Source organism: Siniperca chuatsi, linkage group LG8 (assembly GCF_020085105.1).
Source record: "Siniperca chuatsi isolate FFG_IHB_CAS linkage group LG8, ASM2008510v1, whole genome shotgun sequence".
Lineage (NCBI taxonomy): Eukaryota > Metazoa > Chordata > Actinopteri > Centrarchiformes > Sinipercidae > Siniperca > Siniperca chuatsi.
In genome coordinates, this window is record NC_058049.1 from 31,464,924 (window position 1) to 31,491,146 (window position 26,223).

General features: G+C 39.8%; 1 protein-coding gene across 5 annotated transcripts in view; it reads right to left on the minus strand.

Moving 5' to 3' along the window:
- Nucleotides 1-923: 923 nt before the first annotated feature.
- Nucleotides 924-26,223, minus strand: part of csnk1a1 (casein kinase 1, alpha 1) — a 34,897-nt gene continuing 9,597 nt past the window's right edge. Inside the window, exons 3-11 of one of the 5 annotated variants that reach the window (XM_044204428.1) lie at nt 24,364-24,490; nt 23,671-23,769; nt 14,308-14,391; nt 10,326-10,465; nt 9,920-9,998; nt 9,309-9,383; nt 9,117-9,223; nt 8,310-8,422; nt 924-1,731 (exon numbers count right to left, since the gene is read on the minus strand). In XM_044204428.1, coding sequence (XP_044060363.1) covers nt 1,724-1,731; nt 8,310-8,422; nt 9,117-9,223; nt 9,309-9,383; nt 9,920-9,998; nt 10,326-10,465; nt 14,308-14,391; nt 23,671-23,769; nt 24,364-24,490 — 832 coding nt within the window. In that variant the 3' untranslated portion in view covers nt 924-1,723. Of the gene's footprint in view, nt 1,732-8,268; nt 8,423-9,116; nt 9,224-9,308; nt 9,384-9,919; nt 9,999-10,325; nt 10,466-14,307; nt 14,392-23,670; nt 23,770-24,363; nt 24,491-26,223 lie in introns of those variants that run through there. The other 4 variants (XM_044204426.1, XM_044204430.1, XM_044204429.1 and 1 more) reach the window with 4 other exon arrangements.

The window sequence follows — 26,223 nt, forward strand, 5'->3', positions numbered from 1 at the left end:
TCAATATTTTGAATTTTGTTTGGCCATTTGTTGGGATAACGACAGGCAGCAAGAACAGAAGCAGCAATGTGAAGTGACCGCATTTGTTTTATGATTCAAATGAAGTTTCTTGACTTAATACTGATCACCCATTTCAATTGTTTAAACAGACTTCCGAAGAAAAAGAGGCATTTTATATCACAATTTTGTTAATAAATCAATATTGATCACTGACACCTCTGATGATCAACTAAGTTAACTGCTTTAAAGTCGCAATCCCTATACTCTCACATTGTTTGCCCAACACGGCCTTTAGTAGCTTGTGATCATTTCATTAAATGTTGAGACAGTGCCTTAAGAAGTTTTTTTATTAAATGTTTTACCTTTAAGAGGTTTAGTCTCATGATCCAGCACACTTTGACTCTTCAAAACAACACAGCATAAACACAGGAGAAAGAGCAGAGGGCGGTATGAATTCATTCTGTGTACTGTGCAGCAGCAATATAGTTTCCACTGTTTGGATGTTTATCCTTCAGGCAGAATAACAACACATTTAACATGAAATGTTTAAGATATTCTTAAAATAAAATTAAGAAAACTAATTTGTGGGTTGTTTTATGTACTCTGACTGTACAATGTTCAGTACTGCATGTGCAGTTTGCACTGTGCAATGGCGGCAGATTAACAGGGACAAAAAACAGCAGTGGGAGAAAAGAAGATCACTGTAAAACTCAAAAGTACTTTTAAGTTTAAACGGCGTACGCGTATCAAAAATGCTCATGGTGTGGAGATGGAGAACCTGTAACAATGCCATTTGTATAACCTGAAAAGATCAATCAGCAGGGCATGTTCAGACAGAAATCATACACACGACTGGTGCTTCACATTTTCTTCTGAGACAGTTTTCATTGTGCAGGTGGTTGATAATGACTTGTGCTTGGAGGTCAGAGTTATGTCATGTTTTTATTGGTATTTTTGGAGAAGACCATAGGTTTTACAACAGATTTAATAATAATTCAGAGCTCTAAAGAGAGGGAGAGAGCCAGAGTATCATTCTACCATTGACTGTTGCCATCAGCTGCTTATATTGTCAGGCAAACTCCTAATCACCATAGGAAAACAAAAAAGAAAACAAGAAAAAAATCCAACATTTTTGATTTTTTAGTAAATAACATCCAGGGTTGCATCATTCAATTATTTCAGAAACAAAAAGGGAGAACAGTTTTCAGGTTTACATGTTTTAACATTTGCTTGGTAAAAGGAGGGAGTGAAATAATGAAGGAGTGAAAAGGGGAAGAGATGCTTTGAGATGTTTCCACTGGGAGAGAAGAACAGAGGGTCAGATGACTATCTTCTTAACTTCAGTTTCCAAAGAAACCTTACAAAAAGTCAACAGTGAAAGGAGGACAGAGACAGGGGTGGATGGGGGAAGGGTGTGTGTGTGTGTGTGTGTGTGTGTGTGTGTGTGTCTGGGGTGGGGGCAGGGGGCTACAGCCTCCACATCCAAAAAAACCTGCTTTTTCATTCTTCTTTTCTTTCGGAGTGCAGAGTTTTATTATATATACATATGAATATATAGATAACACAGCTGACAAAGGCGTGTGTAAATCCATACATTTCCATTACATAGATAGTTATTATGGAAGGAGAGACACAGACTTTCTGTTTGTCGCTTGTCCAGGAAGAGAGACTTGTTGGTCCTGGTCACCAACGCTTCTGCAGCTCTGCTCTGGGCAGAGACCACTCAGAAACCTACAGACACAGACAGAAACACAGGCAGCATCATTAGCACAGTGTTCGGAAGCCCACAGACGGTGGTGTCAGAGACACAGGCTCAACAGCCACCAGCAGGTTAGTGTCTGAAAGCAGGACAGCAGTGAAGAACAGGACACTGGAAGGAACAAATGGTACATTAAATAGGAATAGTGTCCTTAAAGGTGGGGTATACGATTCTGGAATAGTCCAATACCATGACAAATACCATGATTCAGAGCGAACAGCGACACAGCAAGTAATGTAACTAACGTTAGCTAGGTTGTGGGTTAGCAAACTGCCAGAGAGGTCGAGACGCTTTCCCAGAGCCAGCACAGCAGCTCCAGACAGCGACGCTCACAACTCTCCTGCTGCTACAGCTAACATCACAACAGCAGCACAGCTTGGCAAACTAGAAAGTTAGCTGAATGTCCGTGGGCAAGTCCTTTAACGTCACCTGACACACACATCATGGCTGGAACAGTGTTTGTTTGTTTCCCATTCACAGAGCCAGGGCTGAGTACAAACACCGGAGGGTTTTTCAGCGCACACACTGAGCGGACAGCTAGCAGATATTCACTGAATTTGCCAAAAAGACGTGTACTGGATTAGAATCTCTGACCCACCTTTAAGAGAGGTGCAGGAGAAAATCATGATACAGGACATACCAAAGTACAGTTCTTTAACTTTGTTCAATATCCCAGTTTGAAATACTCACTCTCCATAGTTGTCTCAGGTAATTTGAACACACTTTCAGGAAGTTATATTCCATTGTCCAGTTGCATTAAGCATCTTCAAATATTTTCTTGAGTTCACTTATTTTATTTTTCAAGACATCAAGTTGCAAAACTCAAATTCTGTGCTTAAACACAGAAAGAACAAAAGGTCCCTGGAAATGCACCAAAGGATAAAGCCAGATATGTGAAAGAACGTTTCCTGTTTTTCCACAGCACAATGTTGTTGGCAGAGGCAATAAGGAAGAACACTCGGAGGTCTTTATACTTTTGGAGAGAGGGAAACCCTGCACACTACTTTGTCTGGTCAGGTTATGTCTTCTGTCATATCGCAATACTTTTCCTCGTTTGTGCTTATTCATTAATCACAGTAGTTCTTAAACTGAGAGACTCACTTGCTATGATACATGGGAGCTACCTGAACATGGACTTAAATAGGAGAACTGTGTGAGCATTTGCACAAATTGTGCATGACATGAAGGCAGATAACCCGTGAACATCACAAGGTTTGGACGCATGTTACTACAGCAGTGTTCTCTGCACTGGGAGCTGATTAATCAGCTTTCAGCTCTAATTTTTTGGACGTTGCCAGCAAGTTTAGTGGTTAGCAATATCTAACGAAACTGGTCCATCTCAGTGGTTTGTAATCAAACAAAGAAAAATCCTCACTGAGATAGGCAGCACAGGCATTATGGATGCGACTGTCAGGCTTTTAGAGCTGATAGGCTAGAGTTCATGACAATCAAAAGACACGATATTTTCCTTTTTTACATTTTTTAAACGATTTAAATTGAGAGGACTAATGCCACTCATTAGGGTTGGGCTGACAGCCATCGACCACTGAAACCTCTACCATCGTTAACATTGTGATTTTGAAAATGCAATAAAAGCTTTGTGAGGTAACTTAAGCATAGTGTTAACTGTTCCTGCTGCAGCTTTCAGACCGTGGTCAGGAAGCACAGGGAAGACTGTTTTCCTCCAGGGCTGAAGTTGATGCTAACCACCTTCACTTTTACCCAGCAGCTGGGAGGCAAGACACGGGAACGTCTTGGGTACTGAGGAGCTGCAGCGTTTATTCATGGGCAAACTGTAACCTACGCTGTACATTTACTGCCACTCCACTGCTAACCTTTCCCTCTGCTCTGATCGCCAACACCTGTCTGCTCTGAGTGCAGTCACCATCACTCTCTCGCTCGCCCGCCCACACACTCACTGAGGATGGGCTTTCTGGACCACTGTCATATTTCCCTTTAAAGCGAGCATTCTGTGGAGGCTAACTCATTACTTTCTGTAAGTGCAACAAAGTAAAATTTCACCAAAGAAGTTATTGTGGCTGTAACTGTGACAAAAGATGCAGGAAGTATGCAGTTAGTCATTAAGGGGGGGGTTCAGAGTATTTTATAGGTTAGAGATGGGTCTCATTTTAACATCTGTTTTTAACATCTGTTTAAGATCTGTTTTATAAGTTGAACTATGTAAGTGACGAGTTGCAGTGCTTACTGTAGTTTAGATTTAAAAATCAGAAAGTTATTCGGTGCCACTGCCTGCTCAACTGGAAATGTATGTAAGAGAAAATTAACAAGAATATTAAGAAAAAATTAAAATGACTGATTGTATAATTTTTTTTTTTAAATTAAAGTGAAAGCTATTAAAAGACAATATGACTCAGCATTAAATCAGGTTTTAAACTGTACAACAGATTGACTAATAAGCCAGTTTTCCAATAAAGTTATGTACAAAGTGCCGTTGATAGCTCATGTCTGAACCAGGAAAACAGCAGCTTGTCCTGGCTGTGTGACTGTCCACACTGGACCTGTTGAAGCCTAAACTGACAGCAAAACTACTTCTACTTCGCAACTCTATAACGACAAAGGCATAAACGATTGGCCCAGTAGCATCCTACGATACATCCATGGCCAGCCAGTGCATCTGTGGAAGTTCACTTCTGATTAGTATCGCTGACCAATCTTGATTTAACTCTGAACTGACTTAGGTGAACGAGAATTGGTGTCCCTACTAGGATTGAGCGAGTACTCGGCTGAAGGGAGTATCCGGTACAAATAATTACCACTTTTTATGAGTACGAGTATCATCAGAGTAAAATGTGTTAATATCTGTAAATGTATCTCGTAAATATAGCTTATAGCTATAGCTAACTTAAAAAAAACAAACAAAAAAAACCCTTACTCTGAAGCTCAATTCTGAGGCTGTTCTGTAAATAGTTTTCTAATAAAGATAGCAACTTCTGATCAATCCATATCAATTAACTTCCGGTCTGTTTAGCACATTTCCGGTTTAAGCACCACCCACATCCGGTTTAAGCCCCGCCCGTTCCAAGTACAGGTACGAATACATATAATTTTGTTGGCTGAACAGATACAGATAATGATGTACTCGCTCATGCCTAGTCCCTACCTTTTCCGTTTCATGAAATGTCGCATTTTCAGAAAGCGTGTTCAGTGTTTACAGATGACACTAAAAAGTGCTGAACACGGCTTTGACATGCTTGTCAAATTTGTTGTCATGGTTTGTGACTCATGAAGTTATTGAAGTCGGAGTATCATTCGTTCATGTTTATGTTGTGGGTTTCTGACTTCTGCTACTGCTCTACTCTGCGCTAAAAGTGACCGCTGCATGCAGCTACTGTAGAAACATGGCAGTTCAACATGGCGGCCTTTGTGGAAGGGGACCCGCTCCCTCTGTCGATATAAACGGCTCACTAAGGTAACGAAAACACAACGACTCTTATTTTCAGGTGATTATACACTAATGAAAACATACTTACAAATATTATATTCCATTTCTGCCAATAGCTCCTCCTAAATGGAGGAGCTGGACCTTTAAATCACAAATAAAGCTACTTCGACGACCCTGGTCACAAGATGCCGCTGTACGACCTGAGCATGTCAAAATCAAGGAGCTTTATTGTCTCCTCATAGTACATCACAGAATAACTGTCTAAACCTAAATGTGGGGACAAAAACCAAGTCACTGGTGGGTTTAATGCAAGAAACCTTACAGACTGTAGGAAATGCTATTTATGTGCACTTGGCCACTCCAACGTTGATAGCAGGCTACAGTCACTGATTAACCTGGTTATTATTTCTGATTAACAGTTGTGCCAACATTTTTTTTTTTTTAATTCCTTCAAATTTACCTTCATTTTTAGTTTCAAAAATGCTTTACAAACATTTTCTTTGAATCTGCATGCGCCCGCGAGGTAAGTGCTGACTGCGCAAACTGGAGAAACAATACAAAACAAAATGCTTGTGTTTTGTCTATTTGCATGTGTTTTCTTAAGTTGCAGTGAGTTTTCCCTTGTCCACCACCGTGGCTCTACTCTGTTAGTGTTTGGTCTAATGTTGGAGGTGTTTTGCACCTCTGAGCCACTGTACAAAATAGTCAAGGCAAAGCAAACAAGTACCCCATATCTAATATTAAAACATGTCCTGAGGAAATTTTTAATACACTGCGTTTCTGAGGCTGTTCCAAGAGAAAGATCTAAGATTGTTGTCAGTTGATTGTCAGTTTGTTGCTTTTTGCAGATCTGTAATGCTCCAAGTAAGGCATATTAGTTGAAATTATATCTCTTGTTCACAAATGGCCCTTTCAAACAGACAGAATGACCTGACTGTACAGTGTCTGCAATCGAATGGGACAGTGTTATCTGACTTATGGCCCTCCTCATCACCAGGACTGGACCACCAGCTTTCATGAACTCTACTAGAGAAGATTATGCCAGGCAATGTTATTAATGTTTTAAGAAATTTATGTAATTAATAACCAAAGTGGTTTTTAACAAGAAAAATCAACAGAAAGTCAAAATGTGACAGTAAGTGTATGAGAAATTAAACTGAAACCATAGTATTTCATGTAATGTTATTTTGTGTAAATCTATGTAAATCTGTGGTTTCGCAGCAATGTGTATGGAACTAGCTGCCACATACTGACAATTTGACTTGATGACATATGCAGTAAAAATGACTTCTTCTGCATATAATAAAATGAAAGCTACGAAAAAGCTAAATGAACAAAAGGTAGTTGTCAACAATTCCATACTTGCTTAACAGTGTGTGTGTCTTATGAGCAGAATCAAAATGCAATATATCATGTTACCGCTTTACACATTTCTGTCTCAACTAAGCTAGCAGCAACTACAAAACTACAAAAAATTATTATATGATAGTGATTGCCTATCTTCAGTAGTGGAGAACAGCTTCTCTGCTGCAACATTAGTACCGGGGAAAGCCATTGTCATCCAAAACGACGCACAGGCGTAAGTCTTTTGAAATAAAAGTGACAATGGATCGAGTTATTTTCTTCACCTGCCCAGAGTTGGTCAGCTGGTCTTATTTGTTAGTGTTGGAGTTCAATGCTTGTGGGCCACCTGCTGCCCCAGTGTTCCTGCTCAACAACTGCTACTACAATTATTATTAGTCGTATTATTCCTACCATTATTATTACTACTATTATTAATTTATTAATATTACGACCACCATACATTTTTTATTATTAAAAAAATATGTAAAAATGTATAATAACCTCTCTCTCATGGCCGCCCACCATTGAGTCTGGTTCTGCTCAAGGTTTCTGCCTCTTAAAGGAAGTTTTTCCTTGCCACTGTTGCCAAGTGCTTGCTCATGGTGGGATTTGTTGGATCTCTAAATATTATAAAGAGTACAGTCTAGACCTGCTCTGCAATAAGATAACTTCTGTTATAAATTGGCAATAAATTGGCAACTGAATTGGTACAAAGTATCAACAAAGTACTTCACTTTCGTCATGCAAAGCTAACTATTAAGCTATTAAATTCAAAATGTGCCCAAATGCTTGATGGATTACAAAATAACTTGTGCATGCTGTACATCGCCAGCGTGTTGCACTGTGCTCTTGTGATTGGGCTCTGCTTTTTTGTTCCATCAACATAACTTTATTAAAAACGTACAAAAAAATTGAGTGAATTGATTCAGATTCATTGAGGGTAAGAATTGCAATTCTTATGTGAAATCGATTGCGAAGTCAATTATACAATAGTGCTTTACCATTTTAGCAGCATTTCCATTTTTTTGTTTCCCATGTGAACCCACTGTGGCAGAACTGACTTGTTTGCCACTCAGGAGAGTGGCTGTGGCAATGTCTGCATACAGTGACATAACGGGTATAACCTTTATTCCAGTCCTGAGGGACCAATATTCCTCAGGTTGTTGTTCCGAATGAGCCACACCTAGTCTCCATCTGCCTGACACCAAGTGTGGATCATTAATGTCACAGTGAAATAGCAAGGGAAAACAAGTGTTTAGTAAGGGGGGAAAAACAATGAAGATATTTTCAACATTATCCAGTTTGGAGAGGGAATGTTAATAAAGACAGACTGCAGAAGAGTCATAGGTGTGTGATCAGAGTGAGTTGGTCAGCATTAAAGCAGTGTCACAACGGAGAGAGCCCGTTGTCCAGCCCCAACAAAGGAACAGAATAGCATGGCAGCAAAGTTAGTAGTCAAATTCCCCAAGGACGTCTTTGCTTCTGCAAGACAGACCAATTGTGTCAAATTCTTTTATTTTGGATTTTCTGTTCTTTTAGGGTGCCTCCTCAAACTTATAATGCTGTTTTGCTCCATCATTCCATCAGGAATAATAAGCTTTATTTGCTTTTGATGTCCAATTTGGTGTTTTTACTCTTTTTAAAAAGGGGGCACTGGGGTGTGGGTTAGGGAATAAAACAATATTTAATAGTCCTAAATACAATACTGAATGAATATATGAGCAATTGGTGTCTGTAAAAAACGTCGCTTGGCTGTTTGCTACTAACCTTTCATGTTAGGCTTGGGTTTGTCAGTTTGCTTGCCTGTGGGGGTTTGTGCCTGCTGGCCCTGGCCCCCAGAGGAGGCCCCCTGCTGGGCAGCTTTCTGTTTCAGCATGGTCCAGTCAAATGTGTAGTCATACTGGTGGTTCAGAGTTCTAAAAAAACACACAGAAACACATTATCAACACAATATTCCAAACAATCAGCTGTTTGAAACAAGTTATAGAATGACAGCGGGACAAGGACTGCAGGACAACAACAGCAGCGTGAAAGTAGCAAGAGATGGAGGGCAAAGTCAGACAGGAGAGAAGAGGAGGGTAGGGAGGAAGGAAGGTAGAAAGGAAGAATAGTAGGAAGAAAAAATTTATTCCTACATGTGATGACATACAAATCACAAGAAAAACCAACAGTGGAGTACAAAAAAGAGAAAGTGGAGCATTCAGAAGCAGTTTTACTTAACTCTACTGCTGAGATAAAGATGTTACCAAAAGTGATGAAATAAGCAACAACGTCAGAACCTATAAGAATATATGTTGCTGATGTGGATAACGGCTGATAAGCAGTATAAACTCAATGACCAAAAATTGTAACTCCTCTACAATAGTTAGTCAAACTTGTGGATTTAACATTTATTGTATTGCTGTTGACTGCGACAGTTGTCATTTTAACCAGCACAAGTGATGGACTGGAGTAACCCATAATGACTGTCCTACTTTGCAAACTAACACTTCTGTCATAAGTAGTACAGACCTGTACTACCTACAGTAGACAGACGTGAATCAGTGCTGGTATAAAAACTGGCCACTGCAAAAATCGCCTTTTTCCTTAAGGATGTGTTTGCGTGTTTACCTGAAGAGGATGCGGAACAGTTGGCGCAGGTACATGTAGTCTGGAGCCTCCTCAAAGCGCAAGCCACGGCAGTAATTCAGATACATGGCAAACTCTGCTGGGAAACCCTGGGAACATGCATTCATAAAATTGAGTTGTGTGGATGTGAAGTAAGATAACTTTCACCACTGTCTCTGTTTAACATGGACTTACCTTACAGAGGACCTCAACAGGGGTGGACATTTTCTTCTCCGAGATCTTCTCATACTTCTGCTTCTTTGTGGCAGCCTGACAAACACGTGGAAACATTAATGCTACTAGCAACATAATATCACTGAAATGTCTGACACGGACAACATTAGCTTTTGCAACATGAATGCAGTATCTGCGTTACTATTTCTGCACCATAACCATGTTGGCACCACAGCTCACCGGCTGCTGTTGTAGTAGCTGGTCAACACTAGTGCTCGGTGGCATCAAACTGCATTTTCATGTGCATTCCGTGTCAATGCAAATGACACATTTTCAGTATTCACACATTGTGGCTCATCAACCCCCTAGTACAACTGCCCTCCGTGCTTCTGACCTGGACATGTCAAGTGGACCACTGACCATAGTTAAGTTACCAAGGCTTTAAAAACTTTATGCTCACCTTAACGCAAAAAAGCACCATTAGCAGTATAGACCATATACTGGAAAACACAATGTTTTTATAATGTGTATTTAAGTGTCGAATAAAATGAAAAACAAAACACACACACAAAAAAGGACAAAAAACAGCTTGAGAATAGAGGTCAGTCACATCCACAGTTATATTTTCATACCTTTAATCCCTGCCACGGCAGACTGGTTCTGTTGAAGTACATCAGCACATAGCCTAGTGACTCCATGTCATCACGGCGACTGCAGACAGCAATAATGTTAGTTGTTGAGTACACAAGCAGGGCATTACTGCTCTAAAAAAATTGTGTGTAGTAGATCTAATTTATTACAGTCATGGAAATTCAAACATTTAGTGAAAGGCTGGTTCCAGTGACCAGGATAAACTGCAACTTCAACAGATTCCTCTGAAAGCCAACTCAAGTCTTGCTTGGGTTGCTCTGCTCATCTGAGAAACAAGTTCCCATGTTTTCAAATGCCAAGTCCAAACACATTTTAATTATTGGCTTGATTTCTCTCTCAAAAGAAATTTAAAGTTATCAAGAAATCAAATATTAAATGTGCACAGACCTCTGTTCAATGCCCAGGTGTGCATTGATGGAGGCATAGCGTGCTGTGCCAGTCAGGTTCTTGTCTTCTCTGTAGGGGATGTGCTGTCGTGTTCGGTTGTCTCGGTACTTCTTCGCCAAACCAAAGTCAATAAGGAACAACTGATAGAGAGGGAGAGAACACATGGTGGTTATCTGTCAGTGACACCCCACAGAACCGTGATAATAATCCAAAAGTTAAATCAGAAATGATGATGCACAAAATTACTTCAACATATTTTCTTCTTTTTAGACACGGAAAATGAGTCCTGCTGTAAAACACGAATGTCAAAAACATTATTGCAGTGACTGATGAGATCCTTGTGACGACATTAATATGTACAGGGGGGAAAGTGCCATATCGACTACATCCCTAAAAAATGAAGTCACTTCTCATAGCTTCAGTGTAGCAACAGTACTCTTACACCATAGTAAAACTAGCCAACTTCCAGATGTGTTCTGTGAAAGCTGCAGACGACAAGTTTCACCTTCACTTTATTATTGTACAATATGAGAGTGCATTTTTTTCTTTTAATCAGCAAGAACCTTTTAAGATGTTGTAAAAAACAAAAGGAATACAAATTGAAGTTATTACCATTATTCCACTACAACACCTTGTTGTCATTAGGCTGAGAGACCACACTCAGCTTTTTCACCCATTTAAAAAAAAGGGCATTTGACTGTTTAGTGCAGAGGCTATGAAAAGTGGTTATTAACACATGACTTCTACATATAAGAGATTCAGCAATGGAATACAGTTAGCACTGTGCGATCCATTGAATAATCAACTGAGGTTGCTTAGTTTCACACTTGACTCAAGATCAAGCTGCCTTGTTTCAATTTCCTACCATGTATTGGGTGGCTTACTTATCCAGTTAAGCAGCTACTTTCCTAAAGCTTTGCTGTTCAGTCTGCTCTTTTGTTGGACTCTCTGACAATTATGCCACTTAGTTATACCCACATTTTGAGAGGTTGCGTTATATGGGTTACTGTGCTGCAGAGTCAGATTTTTTTCCATAAAAGTGACAGATGCCATCTGTACTTTTTAATGGCTTAATGACAGTAAACATCCAAGGTATGCTGAGGGATCAAGCACAAGTCGAACACTTCCTGAACAAGCAGACCAAAACCCACATTAAACCCACCACAAACTCTCCATGCCTTTGTGCTAACTGCTAATCTAAACAACAGCCAGATAAGCAGGCTATACGTTGGCTTTCCAGGCCAAAAAAAGCAATCGTGTGGATTCCGGGGCCAGTAGCAAGAGCTTCTGTTTCACCATAACAGGAGTTCAGCAGGGCACAAAATGACAGGCTGAGGGCGCTGCCTTCATGTTGTCCTGTGTCAGCTTATCCACCTGCATACTTCCTCAATAGTCAAGACAAGCCCTGTTGGCCCATTACCCATTGCTTTTCACAGTGACTGCTTTGGCAAATATTGACTAGCTGTGTGTTACTGGTGTAAATAAAGTCCAGAGAACACACCTCTGCAGTTTCAGTTCAGACTGCTGCTATTTGAAAAAAACAAAACAAAACAGCAGTTCTTAGTATTTACAGTTAGTGATTGTTTTCACCATCTTAAACCTGAATTCAACCCATATTAAAAAGGTAAGTAATAGTATGTGCCATGTTGTTTGTGAATGTAAATGATGAACATCTACAAAATATGTTCTACATTAAGGTCTTTTCATACAGACCTTGACACCAGGGCTTATATTGCCATTACATTAAAGAACCGAATAAATATTGATGTGGCATCTTAAACTAAAGCAGGGAACTGTAAAGCCCAACAAAAACTGATTTACAACCCTAACAGGTCTGTCAAAGGGAACACAACCAGAAGTGAGCTGTAAAGTCAACGCATTATTATAGAGAAACACTATTGAAAAAGTGTTTCACACACTGAAGATACCACAACATTATACTGCCACTTTGCACAATATATGGAAATTCCTTGTCCATACACACTATGACATGCTAGACCAAACGTGACCATACCAGACTATCTGGGATAGCCGCTTACACATATTGTGTCTTGAAATTTTGGTAAATTCAGACAAACTACAGGTGTGATTTAGGTGCACTTGCTCCCCAGTACACCTGAAATACATCCCCATACTGGCCATTATTGTCAAACAACTGTCCAATTACTCAGTGCATAATAAGCAAGCTGCTTCTGGGAAATGTCTACTTATCTGCATTTTAAATGTACACTTGCAATTCGTTTTAAGCCCTGGATGGAGTTAAGCTTTCTAGTTTGTGTAATTTAGATGTATTTACAATGCTGCCAATGGGTACTTCCATTGCCACAATTTCAATAACTCATGCACCACACCAATAAAATTTAAATAAAAACAAAAACTAATTTAAAAACAGAAAATCCAGTTAATACTTTACAGAGTGAAACAAATACAAATCAATCAAAAAAGGACCTAATCAATCCCAAGTTTGGACAGCACAAGCAGCAACAGCCAATATGAGAGGCCAATTCCTGGTAAACCTTGTGATATTTACATTGGCCTGAGAATAGCCTTCAGGAAGAAAATATTGTGTTTAGGTTTGTCGGACAACTATCACCAAAATTTCAAAAGACACATGGCGTGGATGTTGTGGTGCTTACTGCTAACCCAACTGCCTGATGAAAGCCCTGTGGGGCTAATGCTAAATGAATGTGAGTCACATGCCCTTATGACACCCATGGAAAATTAGACCGTACTTGTAGTTAAGCTGAGCTGGACAAAGACATTCAAATTTTTGAAAAAGAACAAGGTCCTTAAAAATTCTGGTAGTAATCAGTAATCACATGAAGCAGATGAGCGGTTAAAATGGTGCCTTAGTTTAGGTGGGCTGGCAGTGGATTATATGAAATAGGCAAGCTGTTTTTTAACAAGGGAAAGTGACTGCTTACTCAGACTTTGATGAAGCAGCTTCATCTTCTCTTTGTATCTTGGTGAGTAACTTGACATTTTAATCTAAGTGGTAGCTTGGCTGTGATTCATCTACTTACAAATCATTTCACAAATTGGACACACATTTTACATAAAAGGACTGGGTTTAAGTTAGTCTGAATATTATGATTGACCTGATTCCTTTTACTTGCTTGTATAACTTTAAATGACCGAGCACTTTCTTAAAATCTAAGATTGTGTTTCATTTTATGTTCCAGCCAAAACACTGTCTTCCATTGCCTCTTTTTTAGATGTCCCCAATGTTTCCCACAAGGATACAGGTGACGTTGCTTTCTGATTTATACCTCTAAACTATGAAATACCTGCAGGCTCGCTTGGCATTTTAAAATGAATTTGTTTGAGTTTGTTTTGTACTATTACCAAACATTTTATTAAGTCCTGATTTTTTTCTGATCTAATCTCATGAAAGGAGTCATGCAAGTAGATATAAAATATATTTTATATACAATATAAAATGATTATGTTATACTGTCTATGTGGTAGTATTATATTATTAGTTGTCTATACATTGTCTAATAACATTCTCCTAGTCAGCTAGCCTGCTATTTAATGATATATGATCAGGTCAAGTTCAATACTGCCTTAGCTCTGAGCTCAGGTTTGATTTTAGTTTAATATGAATTATTATAGAAAGAATCATTGGATTTCACTTGGATAAATGCTTTCACTACTCTCAGGCCAAACATCACATTAAAGAGAGACAGGACCTGGCTTTTAATGCTAAGAATCCATTTGAGCCACAATTAGAGGGAATGGTACCCCTTGTTACAACAAATAGGAACAATAGCTAATCCCTAGGCAACGCTGATGGAAAGTTTGCTTTTCTCTCCCACTGTTAATGAAGTGCACACTGGGTGGAGGAGTACATAACATTGGGCATTATGAGTGCAAGATGGGTGCTGGTGGTCTGATTCACTTTAAACCAGTGTAGTTAGGTAGTGATTGCAAAGCGACAACTGCTGTTGTGAGGCAGCTGGTGTTGTGGTAAAGGTCACACCTGGTTTAATCCTGAGAAAGATGGGTCCTGAGAAGAGCTAACAGCCAAGCTTCTTTTCCTCTTCCCCACTGACGAGTCTAAACACTAGGGCAGACAGTAGAGGGGCAGGGGTCAAAATCACACAGCCTCTATCCACCTTCAGTCACAGTTAGCATGAGTACAACAGGCACTTCTGGTTGCACCCACATGGTTTGCTCCCTTTGATACAACTAACTGTGTCCTGTACAGCTAGGATAGACACCACCTTCTGTACATCGAAGGCTGGACCTACACAGGCAAAGAAATCCACTTTAAATCTTTGTGGTACAGATATGATCATTCTGGCCATCAGTCTAGAAGAAACCACATGACTGTGATTTTCTTCTGTCAGGACAACCATGGAAAGATCAACCCTGTACAACAAGAAGCCAAAGGGGTCTCTGGAGACGTGGAGATGTTGAAACTTCAATATCATGTCTGACAGTGACAATAAAGGCCAGTGCAGACAGGCAACATCATGGCTCAGAAAAGACCTGGGGGAGAGGGGGATTTGGGCAGCAGATAAAAGGTCAAGAGCCCATGGTTGTTCATCCTCCAAAAACAAAGAATGCATATAAATATCTCCTAACCAAGAAAGCTTTAACAGGCCACTGAAGAGTGATTTCCTTAAATTGATATTATTTTAACCAGGTTGTTCATAGGCCAGCACTGACATAGGGAGAGTTCCTGTCTCTTACTTGTATGAAAAACTAAACAGACAGATAATAGGTTAAATCTGTACCAGAGTTGGGTTAGTACTGGAGAAAAGCGGGTAATAAGCCAGCTGTAAATTGCGTAATTGACTATCTTACACTAGCAACCATCTGTATCACATTAAGATGTCCTCTGACGTACTGTAGCCTTACCTTAGAACTCAAACTGTTCTCTTATCTGTCACTATGATGGACAAATGCTCCACACAAACGGTTAGCTGTGAAATAATGTGCTGGTTTATTGCAGAGCTCATTTGTAGGGACGGGAACTGATAAGATTTTACCGACACCATTCTGATTATCGGTCCTATTATCCTTTATCGATTCCCTTGTTGATTCCTGATCAATTTTCTATGTGGAAAAAAAGTAGGCCTACACAGGTTTTCAGCGTCAACGCAACAGTTTTATTATATCTGAGTGTGAACACAGTAGAAAAAAGGCATGCATGTGACTCAAGTGTGCAAAAGTTGCACGTTTAATAGGCAAGAAATCGCACACAGTCTATGTCTGCCTTAAGCTGTACATCAATTTACACAACTAACCTCTAGGAAAGCAGGTAACCTACCAAAATTCTGGTTCTTCTACTGTTGAGAAAGGGTGCAAAACGTTCACTACAAATTTTGTGACTGCACGGTGACACTCGTTCACCCTTTCTTCGCACCAAGTGTGAAAGGGTTTTGCTGGCTGGGAGCTGATTGGTGAGTTGAGCTGGCTGTAGCGTGAGAGCTAGCTGTAGCAACAGTCTGTCATCTAAAATGGATGAAATGAGAGAATATTTGTACAGCAGTCGTTTTCATTTAGTTTTCGTAGTGAAAGAAAAAAAATATGCTAAGCCTGGCCTGCGTAGTGCCAATGTTATTATAACATAGGATATTTACCCTCGGTAATGAATGTGCTGCTTGGTTGGGAAGCAGAGTGTCAAATACATGGCATTCCTGGAATGTAAGCCCATGCTGCGTGGAAAGATGTTTCAGCATACTGCTCGTGTTTCCACCCTTCCTTCCAAAATGATCATTTTACAGACATTACAACTAGCACTGTTATCTTTCTTTGTGAAATGAAGCCACGCTTTGGACCTTTTCTTCCTCTCCGCCATGACTCCTTGAAAGTTTACAGCAACACAGACGCATGAGTTTGACGTCATGGTTTTGCAATGCGCAATTGTCCGGAAAAAAATGCCAGCATCGATAAAAGGAATTGATAAGCTTTGAGTCATACAATTTCGATGGATCGGACATTTGGAACCGGTTCTCGATTCCCATCCCTACTCAGTGTTTTAGAAACCAACAAATTAAAAACTTACCCAAATACTCATGTACTTGAGCACAAATGACTACTGCAAGTACTTTTGTAGTTACACAGGCTACATCATAGGCTATGAAGAAAGGTAGCCAAACAACGGCAGCCCCAGCTTCAGGACGAAGTATCTCTACAAAGACAAGCGTGTGGTCTGCATTTGTCTTTTTCTGGCCAAACCAAAAAATGCTGGTCCTAGCACTGCTCTGGGGTCTGATCCCAGAACAATGTTTACTAAATTATATTGTTAACTTTGCTAAGTAAAGTAAGTAAGCCCCCTCAAATATAATGTAGACCCATTTTATAAAGCCGACACGTGAGACCAGCTGAGCCCCAAGTCGTACTCAGCCCTAGCCTAACCTGAGCCTGTATGTAGGGGTACGTGATACAATCAAAGCATGTGTTGACATTACGGTAAAAATCAGGAGCAGAGAGAGTACGTGGTAGCAGTGGGCTGCCGAACAATCTATTTTTTAAAGCAAGAATGTACAAAAAAAATCTTGTTTGCCGTTTGTCTGTCATGCTAACATTTGAAGGTAAACGCAGCAGTGTGCTCAGTATAAAACAAGGGCTTCAACTGTAACATGATCAAGTGCCTGCTGAATATAAAATACTTAACCATCATATAGTTGAGAGTCAACACTAGTCAATAAGATACTGAAAAGCATAATTTTGCCCAAAGCACATCAATATTAACACTAGTACACATCAGGTGCTGGTGCTAGTTAGGGTTGTAAAAATATATTGCTGCACAATTTTTCACAATACAAAAAGCACTGACGCACATATTGGTGCTTAAAAATGAGTTGAAAACAAATCTGGGGTTTATGACCAACTAAGTAAAGTGAGATGGAGAATGTTAGTCCAACAATGCAGGGCTCAACAATAAGGATTGACTGGTGCAAGTAAAATGCCACATTGGGCAAGTAAATCTAGCAAAAAAGAATGAAACATTACAAACAAACATATTTTTCGGGAGTTGATGATGGAGTAACGCATATCGATCGGGCACTCGCGAGTATTGATGGGTACTGAAACCCTGTCTTAAACAGCCCCCAGGGCTAAATCATTAAAGACTGTAGTATTCAGAGCCGCTGCAGCCTCCTGCTGTCTGTGTCGGGCTGAGCTCGTCCACACACAGAGCGCAGTCAGCGGTCAGCAGATCAGACAGGCAGCGGTGGAGATTACTTGAGTTCACAACAACTACGCTCGTTACTGTAAGTAAGTGCAATAAAACCTCCGTGAGTAAAAAGCCAATTCTGTATCAATACACCTGTTTAACAAGCACAACGTCTGAACATGTAGAAAGCGATATTTTAATCTGCTCTGTCTGCAGTCTCATGTTTTACACAAGCACAGCAAGCTAGCTCAGCTAATTGTGAATTGTTACAAACAAGCTAAAACGAAGCTGTCTGTATGGAGTCTGACTGTTTAGCTTAGTGTGCCACAGATCTTAAAATTTGGCTAATTCTGCACTGGCTGAGACAAAGCAGCCCTCCCCCCTCTACCAGGTAACTTACCTGCAGTGAATCACAGCAGCAGCAGAGGGAGGAGGACAGAGGACAGGAGGAAGGACTGATACTGACTGATGTTCAGAAAGAATGAAGAACACCGACATCACTCAGTATTTTGATATCACAAATCTGATTTATTTTACTGACATTTTAGATTTGTTTCCAGTGAGATTACTGCCATTGTAAACTTTACTGTTGCTGCTCTACAAACATTTAGTTATATAAAATATTCAGTTCCAATCCTGTTCTGAATGTATTCTTTTTTTTTTTAAAGGGAATATACTTTTAAAAAGCAATTATTTAGTAAAGAAAAAGAACCGAACTGATAAGAGCATCGATAAGAATAGCAGTATCAATAAAATTCTTACGATAGCCATCCCTACTCCAGAGAAAATGGCTGCGAGTTTATGATAATTTATCACTCACTCACAGTTAAGGAGTCCATCTCTTGGGGGGGGGATGTTTGTTGCTTTGCATTTATGACACACTGTCTTTGTTCATTTGCTTTCTGACCCACTTGCCCAGCTGGGCAAAAAAAATAAAAATAAAAGACCTTAATATTGAACCCAGCAATGTTCTTTATCTTCATGAGGACATTCGAAGAATTGTTTTATTCCAGTTTACAATATGCATAGACAGAACTAATGCCACCCAACACACCAGCTGCTCAAAACTGTCGTGGTTGTGGGACACATTCTCTGTTTCTGCAGTTACACTGGTTTCACTATAACTAGGTTTATTCCTTGTTTCAAGCAATTGCAATTCAAGTCTAATACTTGCCTGGGTCCAGACTCCACCGAGTGGACTGAGTGACACGAAACAGCGGTTTCTCAATTGAAAAAGCGATTATCCAATGGGCGCCGCAGGGGGACAACTACCAATTAGCCAATCAGCGCCAAGGGCGGGACTAACAGTTGTCAAGCTGTGCACCAGAACCAAGGAGTAATAACAATGGCGACCGCAATAGACAAGACAGATGCTGCTATCGAGGCTGTTCTAAAATCGATAGCAGCCCGACATCTAAGCTTGTTTTTTCTACATTCCAAGGCAAAACCAGTAGGTTGGCACATCTAACTATCAGTGTCGACTTAAAATGATGTTAGATCAGGCGGATACGTTGGTCTCAAATGATTGGCTAGGGAAAATTGAATTCCCCTCCCCCACGGAAATCGGTTAGAGTGGAGGCAATGTCAGACTGAAGATGACATGGTGGAGTGTTGAGAGAGCTGACAATTCTGTCTGATATCAGGCAAGTCTAATACTACAGTGATACACAAATTCTGTCATCTGGCATGGACATTAATATGGCAGAAAATGGCTTTTCTGAGTATGCTTTTATGATACTCAAGCCATAACAGTTCCTCCTTCAATGATCTTACCTTGTTGAGAGATTAAATATTGAGATTAAATACAACCTAACATTATGGTATGTCAGATATCTGTGGCATAGGATGCCTGAGCATCATATGTTGCCGGTTCTATGGTACACAGTGAATATACTGACTATCCTCAAAAAAACAACCAAAAAAACAAAAAAAAAAAAAAAAAAAAAAAACAAAACAAAACAAAAAAAAAAAACTACTGCCAACAATAGCTGGCCGTTCAAATGCTTTGCGTTGCCTCAGGTCTTCTTTTAACAGTTTCACTTTAACACAGTGCAAAGACCCCAGCCAGCAGCCAATTGATGGCCAACATACTTGTACATTCTGCATCTGAATGTGAGACGATAGCTGCTCAGTATTCTAAGACCAAGCATTCTGTTTAAACTTCGAGTGGCATACAGTAAGCTCTGATTTGCTTTAAGCTGGACTAATACTTCGATGTCATAGTATACAGACTAACAAAAAATTATAATGAAACATTCAAAAGAAGTGATTTAATATATTCTTCTATACAGCTGACCCATCTGTCAAATTCATAATTTTTCCAAGATGCTTCCCATTGTTTTTGGAATGGAATAATCCACAAAAGAATTCAGTTAAAACCATTCCATTATATTTGAAATATTCCATATTAGCCTGTACCCTTCCTGTCAATAAATGAACATTTGTCTGCAACAAACAAACTGAGCTAGACTGCAGTGTCAGGGATGGAAGGCTGGCTGCAGCAAGGCCGTCACATCCCACATCAATAAGCAAGAAAACATCAATGGAGGTTGGGCTGTGGTTGCACACCTGTTGTGCAGCAGAGCGCACATTCCTTTGGAAGTTGGCAAAATATACATCCCAAACTTTAACTTAACCAAACGTTGCCTGTCTGCAAGGGCTCAACATAATGGGCACAGAATATTCCATTTTAATTTCAGGCAACTTGATTATAGACCTCTGACCAGATGCAAACAAATGACATCACAAAGAGACAAAATTGGTTGAATATTTTTGTGGTGTGGGTAGCTAGAAAACCAGCATCATTGTCCAGCATGCAAAATGAGTTCTTCAGCAAGTATCCAGTACACAGATACTGGGCTACACCACCCTGCAACCTTTAAGTTACATCAACAATGATCTTTATAATGAAGGGTCGGTTCTATAACTTCAGGAAAATTTGTTTACATAACTAGAGTCTTAATTTGATCACTTGATCGGCTTAAGTGTGGACAGGCTTAAAGGGTCCATTCACTCAAAACTACACAAAATATTGTCTCAGTTGACTGCAGTATCACTCAAATACTAGTTTAAATGACCTTTTCAAAGCTACCCCCCCCCAAAAAAAAACACGAAGAGGTGCAAAATGAACAATAATTGACGCTAGGGAACTGCTGTCTAGCTTCTAAATTCTAAGTCTGAGCCGGCTTTGGATTTCAAAAAAGACCATTTGTGTCTGTGCCATGAAAATCAGGAGTATGGGTAACACTCAACATGTATTTCTATCTCGTTTCATCATTATCCTTAACTTGTGGGGGAAAAACAGCTAATACCACGAAAGCTGTATGTTAGCCTATACTAGATATGATGTATAAAGGGAAGCTGTCGTTGGGTCTCAAAAGGGGCTTCAAGTGTAACATATATAAAGTCATAGCATTTGAACAGAGTTCATATTTTTGAGATGCTACGAGACAACAGGGGCCACCTTCCTTCACTACAAACATCTTAACACTTTGACAGCTGCATGTTAAAATAGACTAAGAGGACACTTTATTTACATTGATTCTCCTCAGTCTACCAATATTCTGTGAAAACATGCAATGTGTGAAATTTGACGTTTTGAAACCTCGCAACTCATGATTTTATTAAAAACGCCGTTACAGATACCAACTAAGTGGAGAGTCATCTTTTATCTTGTTTAAACTCAGTGAAAAGCTGATTTTTAACATTAGCTATCGTTCAAGGAAGACAGCTTGTTAATGTTAATTACACAGCTCGTGTTCATGTTTGTGAGCAGGAATTATTGCTATTATTAGTAACTTAAAGTTACTGTCAACACTTAGAGATCACAGCAATCATGGCCGGAGGTTTAATATGTTGAACTGTCTGTTTTTTGCTGCTAGTTGCTCAACATTTTACTAAGTTTATGCTCCTAACTGGGTTTGTGTAGGTTTAGCCACTAACTTGTGTATTTCCGCAGACATTAACTGATGACAGAGATTACATTCAAAGCTCAGGCTCTGACAGTCATAACACTAGCTTGTGCACACTAAAAAGTGAAGGCAAATTTGGGAGCAGAAAGAGACCAGAAGTTCACTGGAAAAAAGGACAGCAGACAGACGGACAGCAGCAAACAAAAAAGAATGTAGCCTAAAATAATGAGAAAGCATCACAGACATTGACAGCGAAACCTAATTTATTGCATTATTGTGAATTCCATTGTTAGTGAAACTTTATGAATTGTGTTGTCAGTTTAACTTACAGTGGAAATCTCTGATTTGACTAAATGTTTTAGTTTCTAAAATAAAGCATGTTACTGAATTGTTGCCTGTTAAAAAATCTTATATCATAACTCCATTCAGTAATTAATACATTAATTTTGTGTATTAAAACAAAAGTAAGAGTAAACTGTCTTTATTCAAGAAAATCCTTAATTTTTTCCTGCCTAAGTAGATAGAACCTTGTAATTCCAAGCAAAAACTGGGCCATCAGTATTAGAAAGTTCAATCTGCAAAACACCTGTTCTAAAAACCCCATTTAAAAATGTGATAGGATTTTGATATTGTATATTCAGAGTGCCTTTGGGGTATCAGAGACTTAATAGAATAGACAAGTAAAGAAGTAGATCAGTTAATTAATGAACTGACAATGAAACATAAGTGTGATGAAATATATTAATACTGGTGTATTTATTTCAGGTCCCACGGAAAGCCAAAGTCAGCCAGGCGCATAAGCCAAGGTTTTAAAGTTGTACTGTTTAAAATGATTTCTAACAAAGTTAGTTATTTTTGTTTTATTTATGTCATGTAAATGCTGTATGGCATACTGGCATTGTGAGCAATAACATTGTTAGGAATCATTTTAACAATATACATTTAAAAGCTTGGCTTAACGTTATACGCCTAGCTTATCTTGGCACGGAGTCCTCAGCCTGGAGTTATCCCTGGTGCAGGTGCCACTTTAAATTTTTCAGAACTCCTCCACTAACTGTACTAGTTATGTCCTCTCTCCTTTTTAGATTATTTTTCATATAGGGTAATAACCATTATTGGTTGTTGCTGTGTCGAGACTAAGCAATGTGCTGTCAGTCAAAGTGATAAAAGTACGACATTTGATAGTGTTTGCAGGCTTACAAAAACATGCCATGGACCAAGTGCCAATTACAAGGTTTTTCTGAAACGGCAGTGATGGTGGGTCAAGTCATAGCCATGAAAATGTTCTTCTAAAATGGGATCTTTTCTGTCCTCGGCTGATGCAGAGATCCTAACTGACGCCTTTGTTTCATCCAGACTTGATTACTGTAACGTTTGTTGTCAGGCCTGCCGTGTGCTAGTACTAAAAAGGCTTCAAATGGTTCAGAATGCCGCAGCTAGAATCTTAACTAAAACTAGAAAATTTGATCATCTCACACCAATCTTAGCTTCCCGTCATTGGCTCCCTATCCATGTCAGATCAGACTTTAAGGTGCTTCTGATGGCTTATTAAACTGTAAAAGGGCTCTCAGAATACAGGACTCCTGTCTGTCCCCAGAGTTAAACGTCAAACGACAAAAGTCAGATGGCTGCAGGGCCTTTTCCTATCGTGCCCCCTTCCTCTGGAATAACCTCCCTGCTGACATTAGACAGTCCGACTCTGTTGAGACCTTTAAATCTAGGCTGAAATCTCCTCTTTTTGCTTCAACTTTCAATTAGTAACTATTCTTCCATACTTCAGGCCTTGTACCTGATTTTGATATCGACTGCATTTCTCCAACCCTCTGCTGGTTATGTTTCTGTGTCCTAAAAGCTGCCAAGCTGTGTATGCCCCCCCTTCCATTGTGAATCTATTCTGTACACATGACATCTATTTCCTGTCTGCCCGTGCTGGGAGACTGATCCCTCCTCTGTTGCTCTTCCTGAGCTTTCGAACATTTTTCCCCTTAAAAGGGGTTTTTGGGGAGTTTATCCTTATCCGAATTGAGGGTCTAAGGACAGAGGGTGTCGGATCCTGTACAGATTGTAAAACTCCCTGAGGCAAATTGTGATTTGTGATATTGGGCTATATAAATAAAATTGACTTTTAGAAGTATTAAGTATAGATATGACATCACCATGGAGAGATCACCATTTCTAAAGCTAAATTTGTAGCTCAGCTAGGGATCAGAACTGTCGAGTTAACATGGCTACCATGACATACAGCTGTCTACCAACAGCTCTATATAGACCTTCAATAATCCATACTGTCAGTATCAGGTCTTACCTTGTTACAGTGACGGCCGATGCCCATAAGAAAGTTGTCTGGTTTGATATCTCTGTGGATGAAGTTCTTTGTGTGTACATATTCAATTCTGCTGATCATCTGAAGATGAAAAAAAGGTCATGGTTAAATATTTCACCAAGTTATTTACCATCCTCCCAATTCTCTGCATGACGTAGTAAATGTGTTTACATTTTAATGAAAGTGATTCCATCAATTCAAGTTGCAAACGGCTTATCCTGTCCTGGGATGAGAGTCACCAACGGACCTTTTTCCACAGAGGACACTTTGATGTGTTATAACAGGGAAAACACAGGTTTAATTAATTAATAGAAATATCCCAGTAAACCAAGACAACGAAGCAGCATGCACAACATCACGGTCAACACAGCCCTTATTAATGTTATTAGTTACACCTGTGCTTTCCTGCTATGACAAGTCAAAATGTCTGCTGAAAAAAGCCTATTCAGCAGACCTGCATGTCTTCGGACTGTGGGAGGGAACTGGAGTGTCCACTGGAAACCCAACCAGAGATCACGCATACGCCACACAGATAGACAAAAGCTAGCAGCTTGGAACCAGGACCTTCCTGCTGAGAGGCGGCAAGGCCCCACTACTTGCATTTAACTATGTTCCTCAGGCACCTTCACTGCTTCAGAAGATTGCATAGGAGGTGGGTGTGTAAGTGTACGCTACCTGGTCTGCCAGCATAAGGACCGTCTTCATGGTGAAACGGCGAGAGCAGAAGTTGAACAGGTCCTCCAGACTGGGTCCAAGCAGGTCCATGACTAGGACATTGTAGTCCTTCTCTTGGCCATACCACCTGGTGACACAATAGTGATATAATGAGGGTGGGTCCGTGGCTGATCTGAATCAATCATAGTATATTGTCTGATCCGACTCATTGGGTTGAACACAGATCCGATACTGGTCGGCTTTCTTATGAAAGGGTTAACACGCATTTATAAAAAGGGATCTGTGTTGTCAAAAGGTATTGTTTTATCGATAGATAGAAAACTATTAATCCACAGAGGGGAGCCTAGTTTGGTCGCCCATGCACAATGACAAAAAGGTACATGAGTCAGACAGCTCATAGCAGACAACATATGAAAGACATAATGTCACAGTAATACTAACACCAACACCCAGACTAACGTATTCCAAGAGGACATTAGTGGAGCTCAGGAGTCTGCCTAGCCACCGAAAAAAAAAAAGGGGGGGGAAAAACCAAGATGTTTTAATTGATTGTATTAACAAACATCAAATACATAAAAAGCTGACCGTAAGTGATGCACCTTAAAACAGGACCAATAATACAGGCAATAAATGTGATGTGGTCACTCAACATACTTTTTAAGACTACTAAAAAACAACAAACAGGGGATGACCTTCAAACTAAAGTCTGGTCTGAACTCTCCTTCTGGTTCTTTCCTCCAAAACCGTCTCCAATGAATCAGGACTCAACCCAATTATAGAACTAGCCTTTTCAATAAACTTCTTTATCCTGTTCCTATCATTGGCAGTAATGCTATTACCACAACATACAACAGCATAAAACAAGTCACTCGCCATAAAACTCATAAGCTTTTAAAGGTTTTCTATCAAAGGACTTTATTGAATTCCATATCAATATGATATATTTGCATGATGAAACAATTTTGACCTGCCGATTATTGATGAGAATTGCTGACGGCCCCTCTTTTCTTTTTCGCAACTTTGTAACTAGCTTCAACATTTCAACATCTGTTAACATTTTTTGACATGATGCCTGGCTATGCCTACAATCAGCTGTGGAAAGGGTGAATAAAAAAAGGTGGCAAAACTGTTCTCCGAGCAGCTTGTGTTTTAATAAAAATGACACCAGAGACTTTGTTGTTCACTCTAAAGTCCAAGCTATTGTGGAGCTATGGAGTTTAAAATTCAGAAGTTTAAAAAAAAAAAAAAAAAAAAAGTCAGGAATTGGGCTTGTACTGTATTAATTGCACTTGAACAGAACTACCAGCTACTTTTGAATGACTTTAATAGTATGTAACAAGTAAAGCAGTGCATCATCAATGCCAAATCTTTCTATAATCAAACTGCATGGGATCTTGGAATGGGTGGACTTGGTTGGGCATATTAAGCGGTTCTAATATAACCTTCTCCAAACATTTCATAACATGTTAAGTCAGGGCGATCGGTCTTATGTCCTGAAAGACGACAAACCTGGTCAACAGTGATCGTAATGGGGGAATGTGTTGTTGGGGTTCCTCTGTGGTATGGCAAATAACGTTACATCCAAATTGTGATGGCTAGTGTTCACTAAATCTAAACAACTCAACCATATCAGGCTAATTAACGGTCTCAAGCTTGTCATATATCAGCATATAACAAGGCTGCAGGCCCCGATGGTGTTTGCCCTGGGGTTCTAAAAGCCTGTGCCCCCCAGCTATGTGGATGTCCTTCAGCATGTCTTCAACCTGAGCCTGAGTCTTCAGAGGGTCCCTGTTCTGTGGAAGACATCTTGCCTCGTTCCTGTGCCAGAGACGCCGCGTCCCAGTGGCTCCAAGGACTACA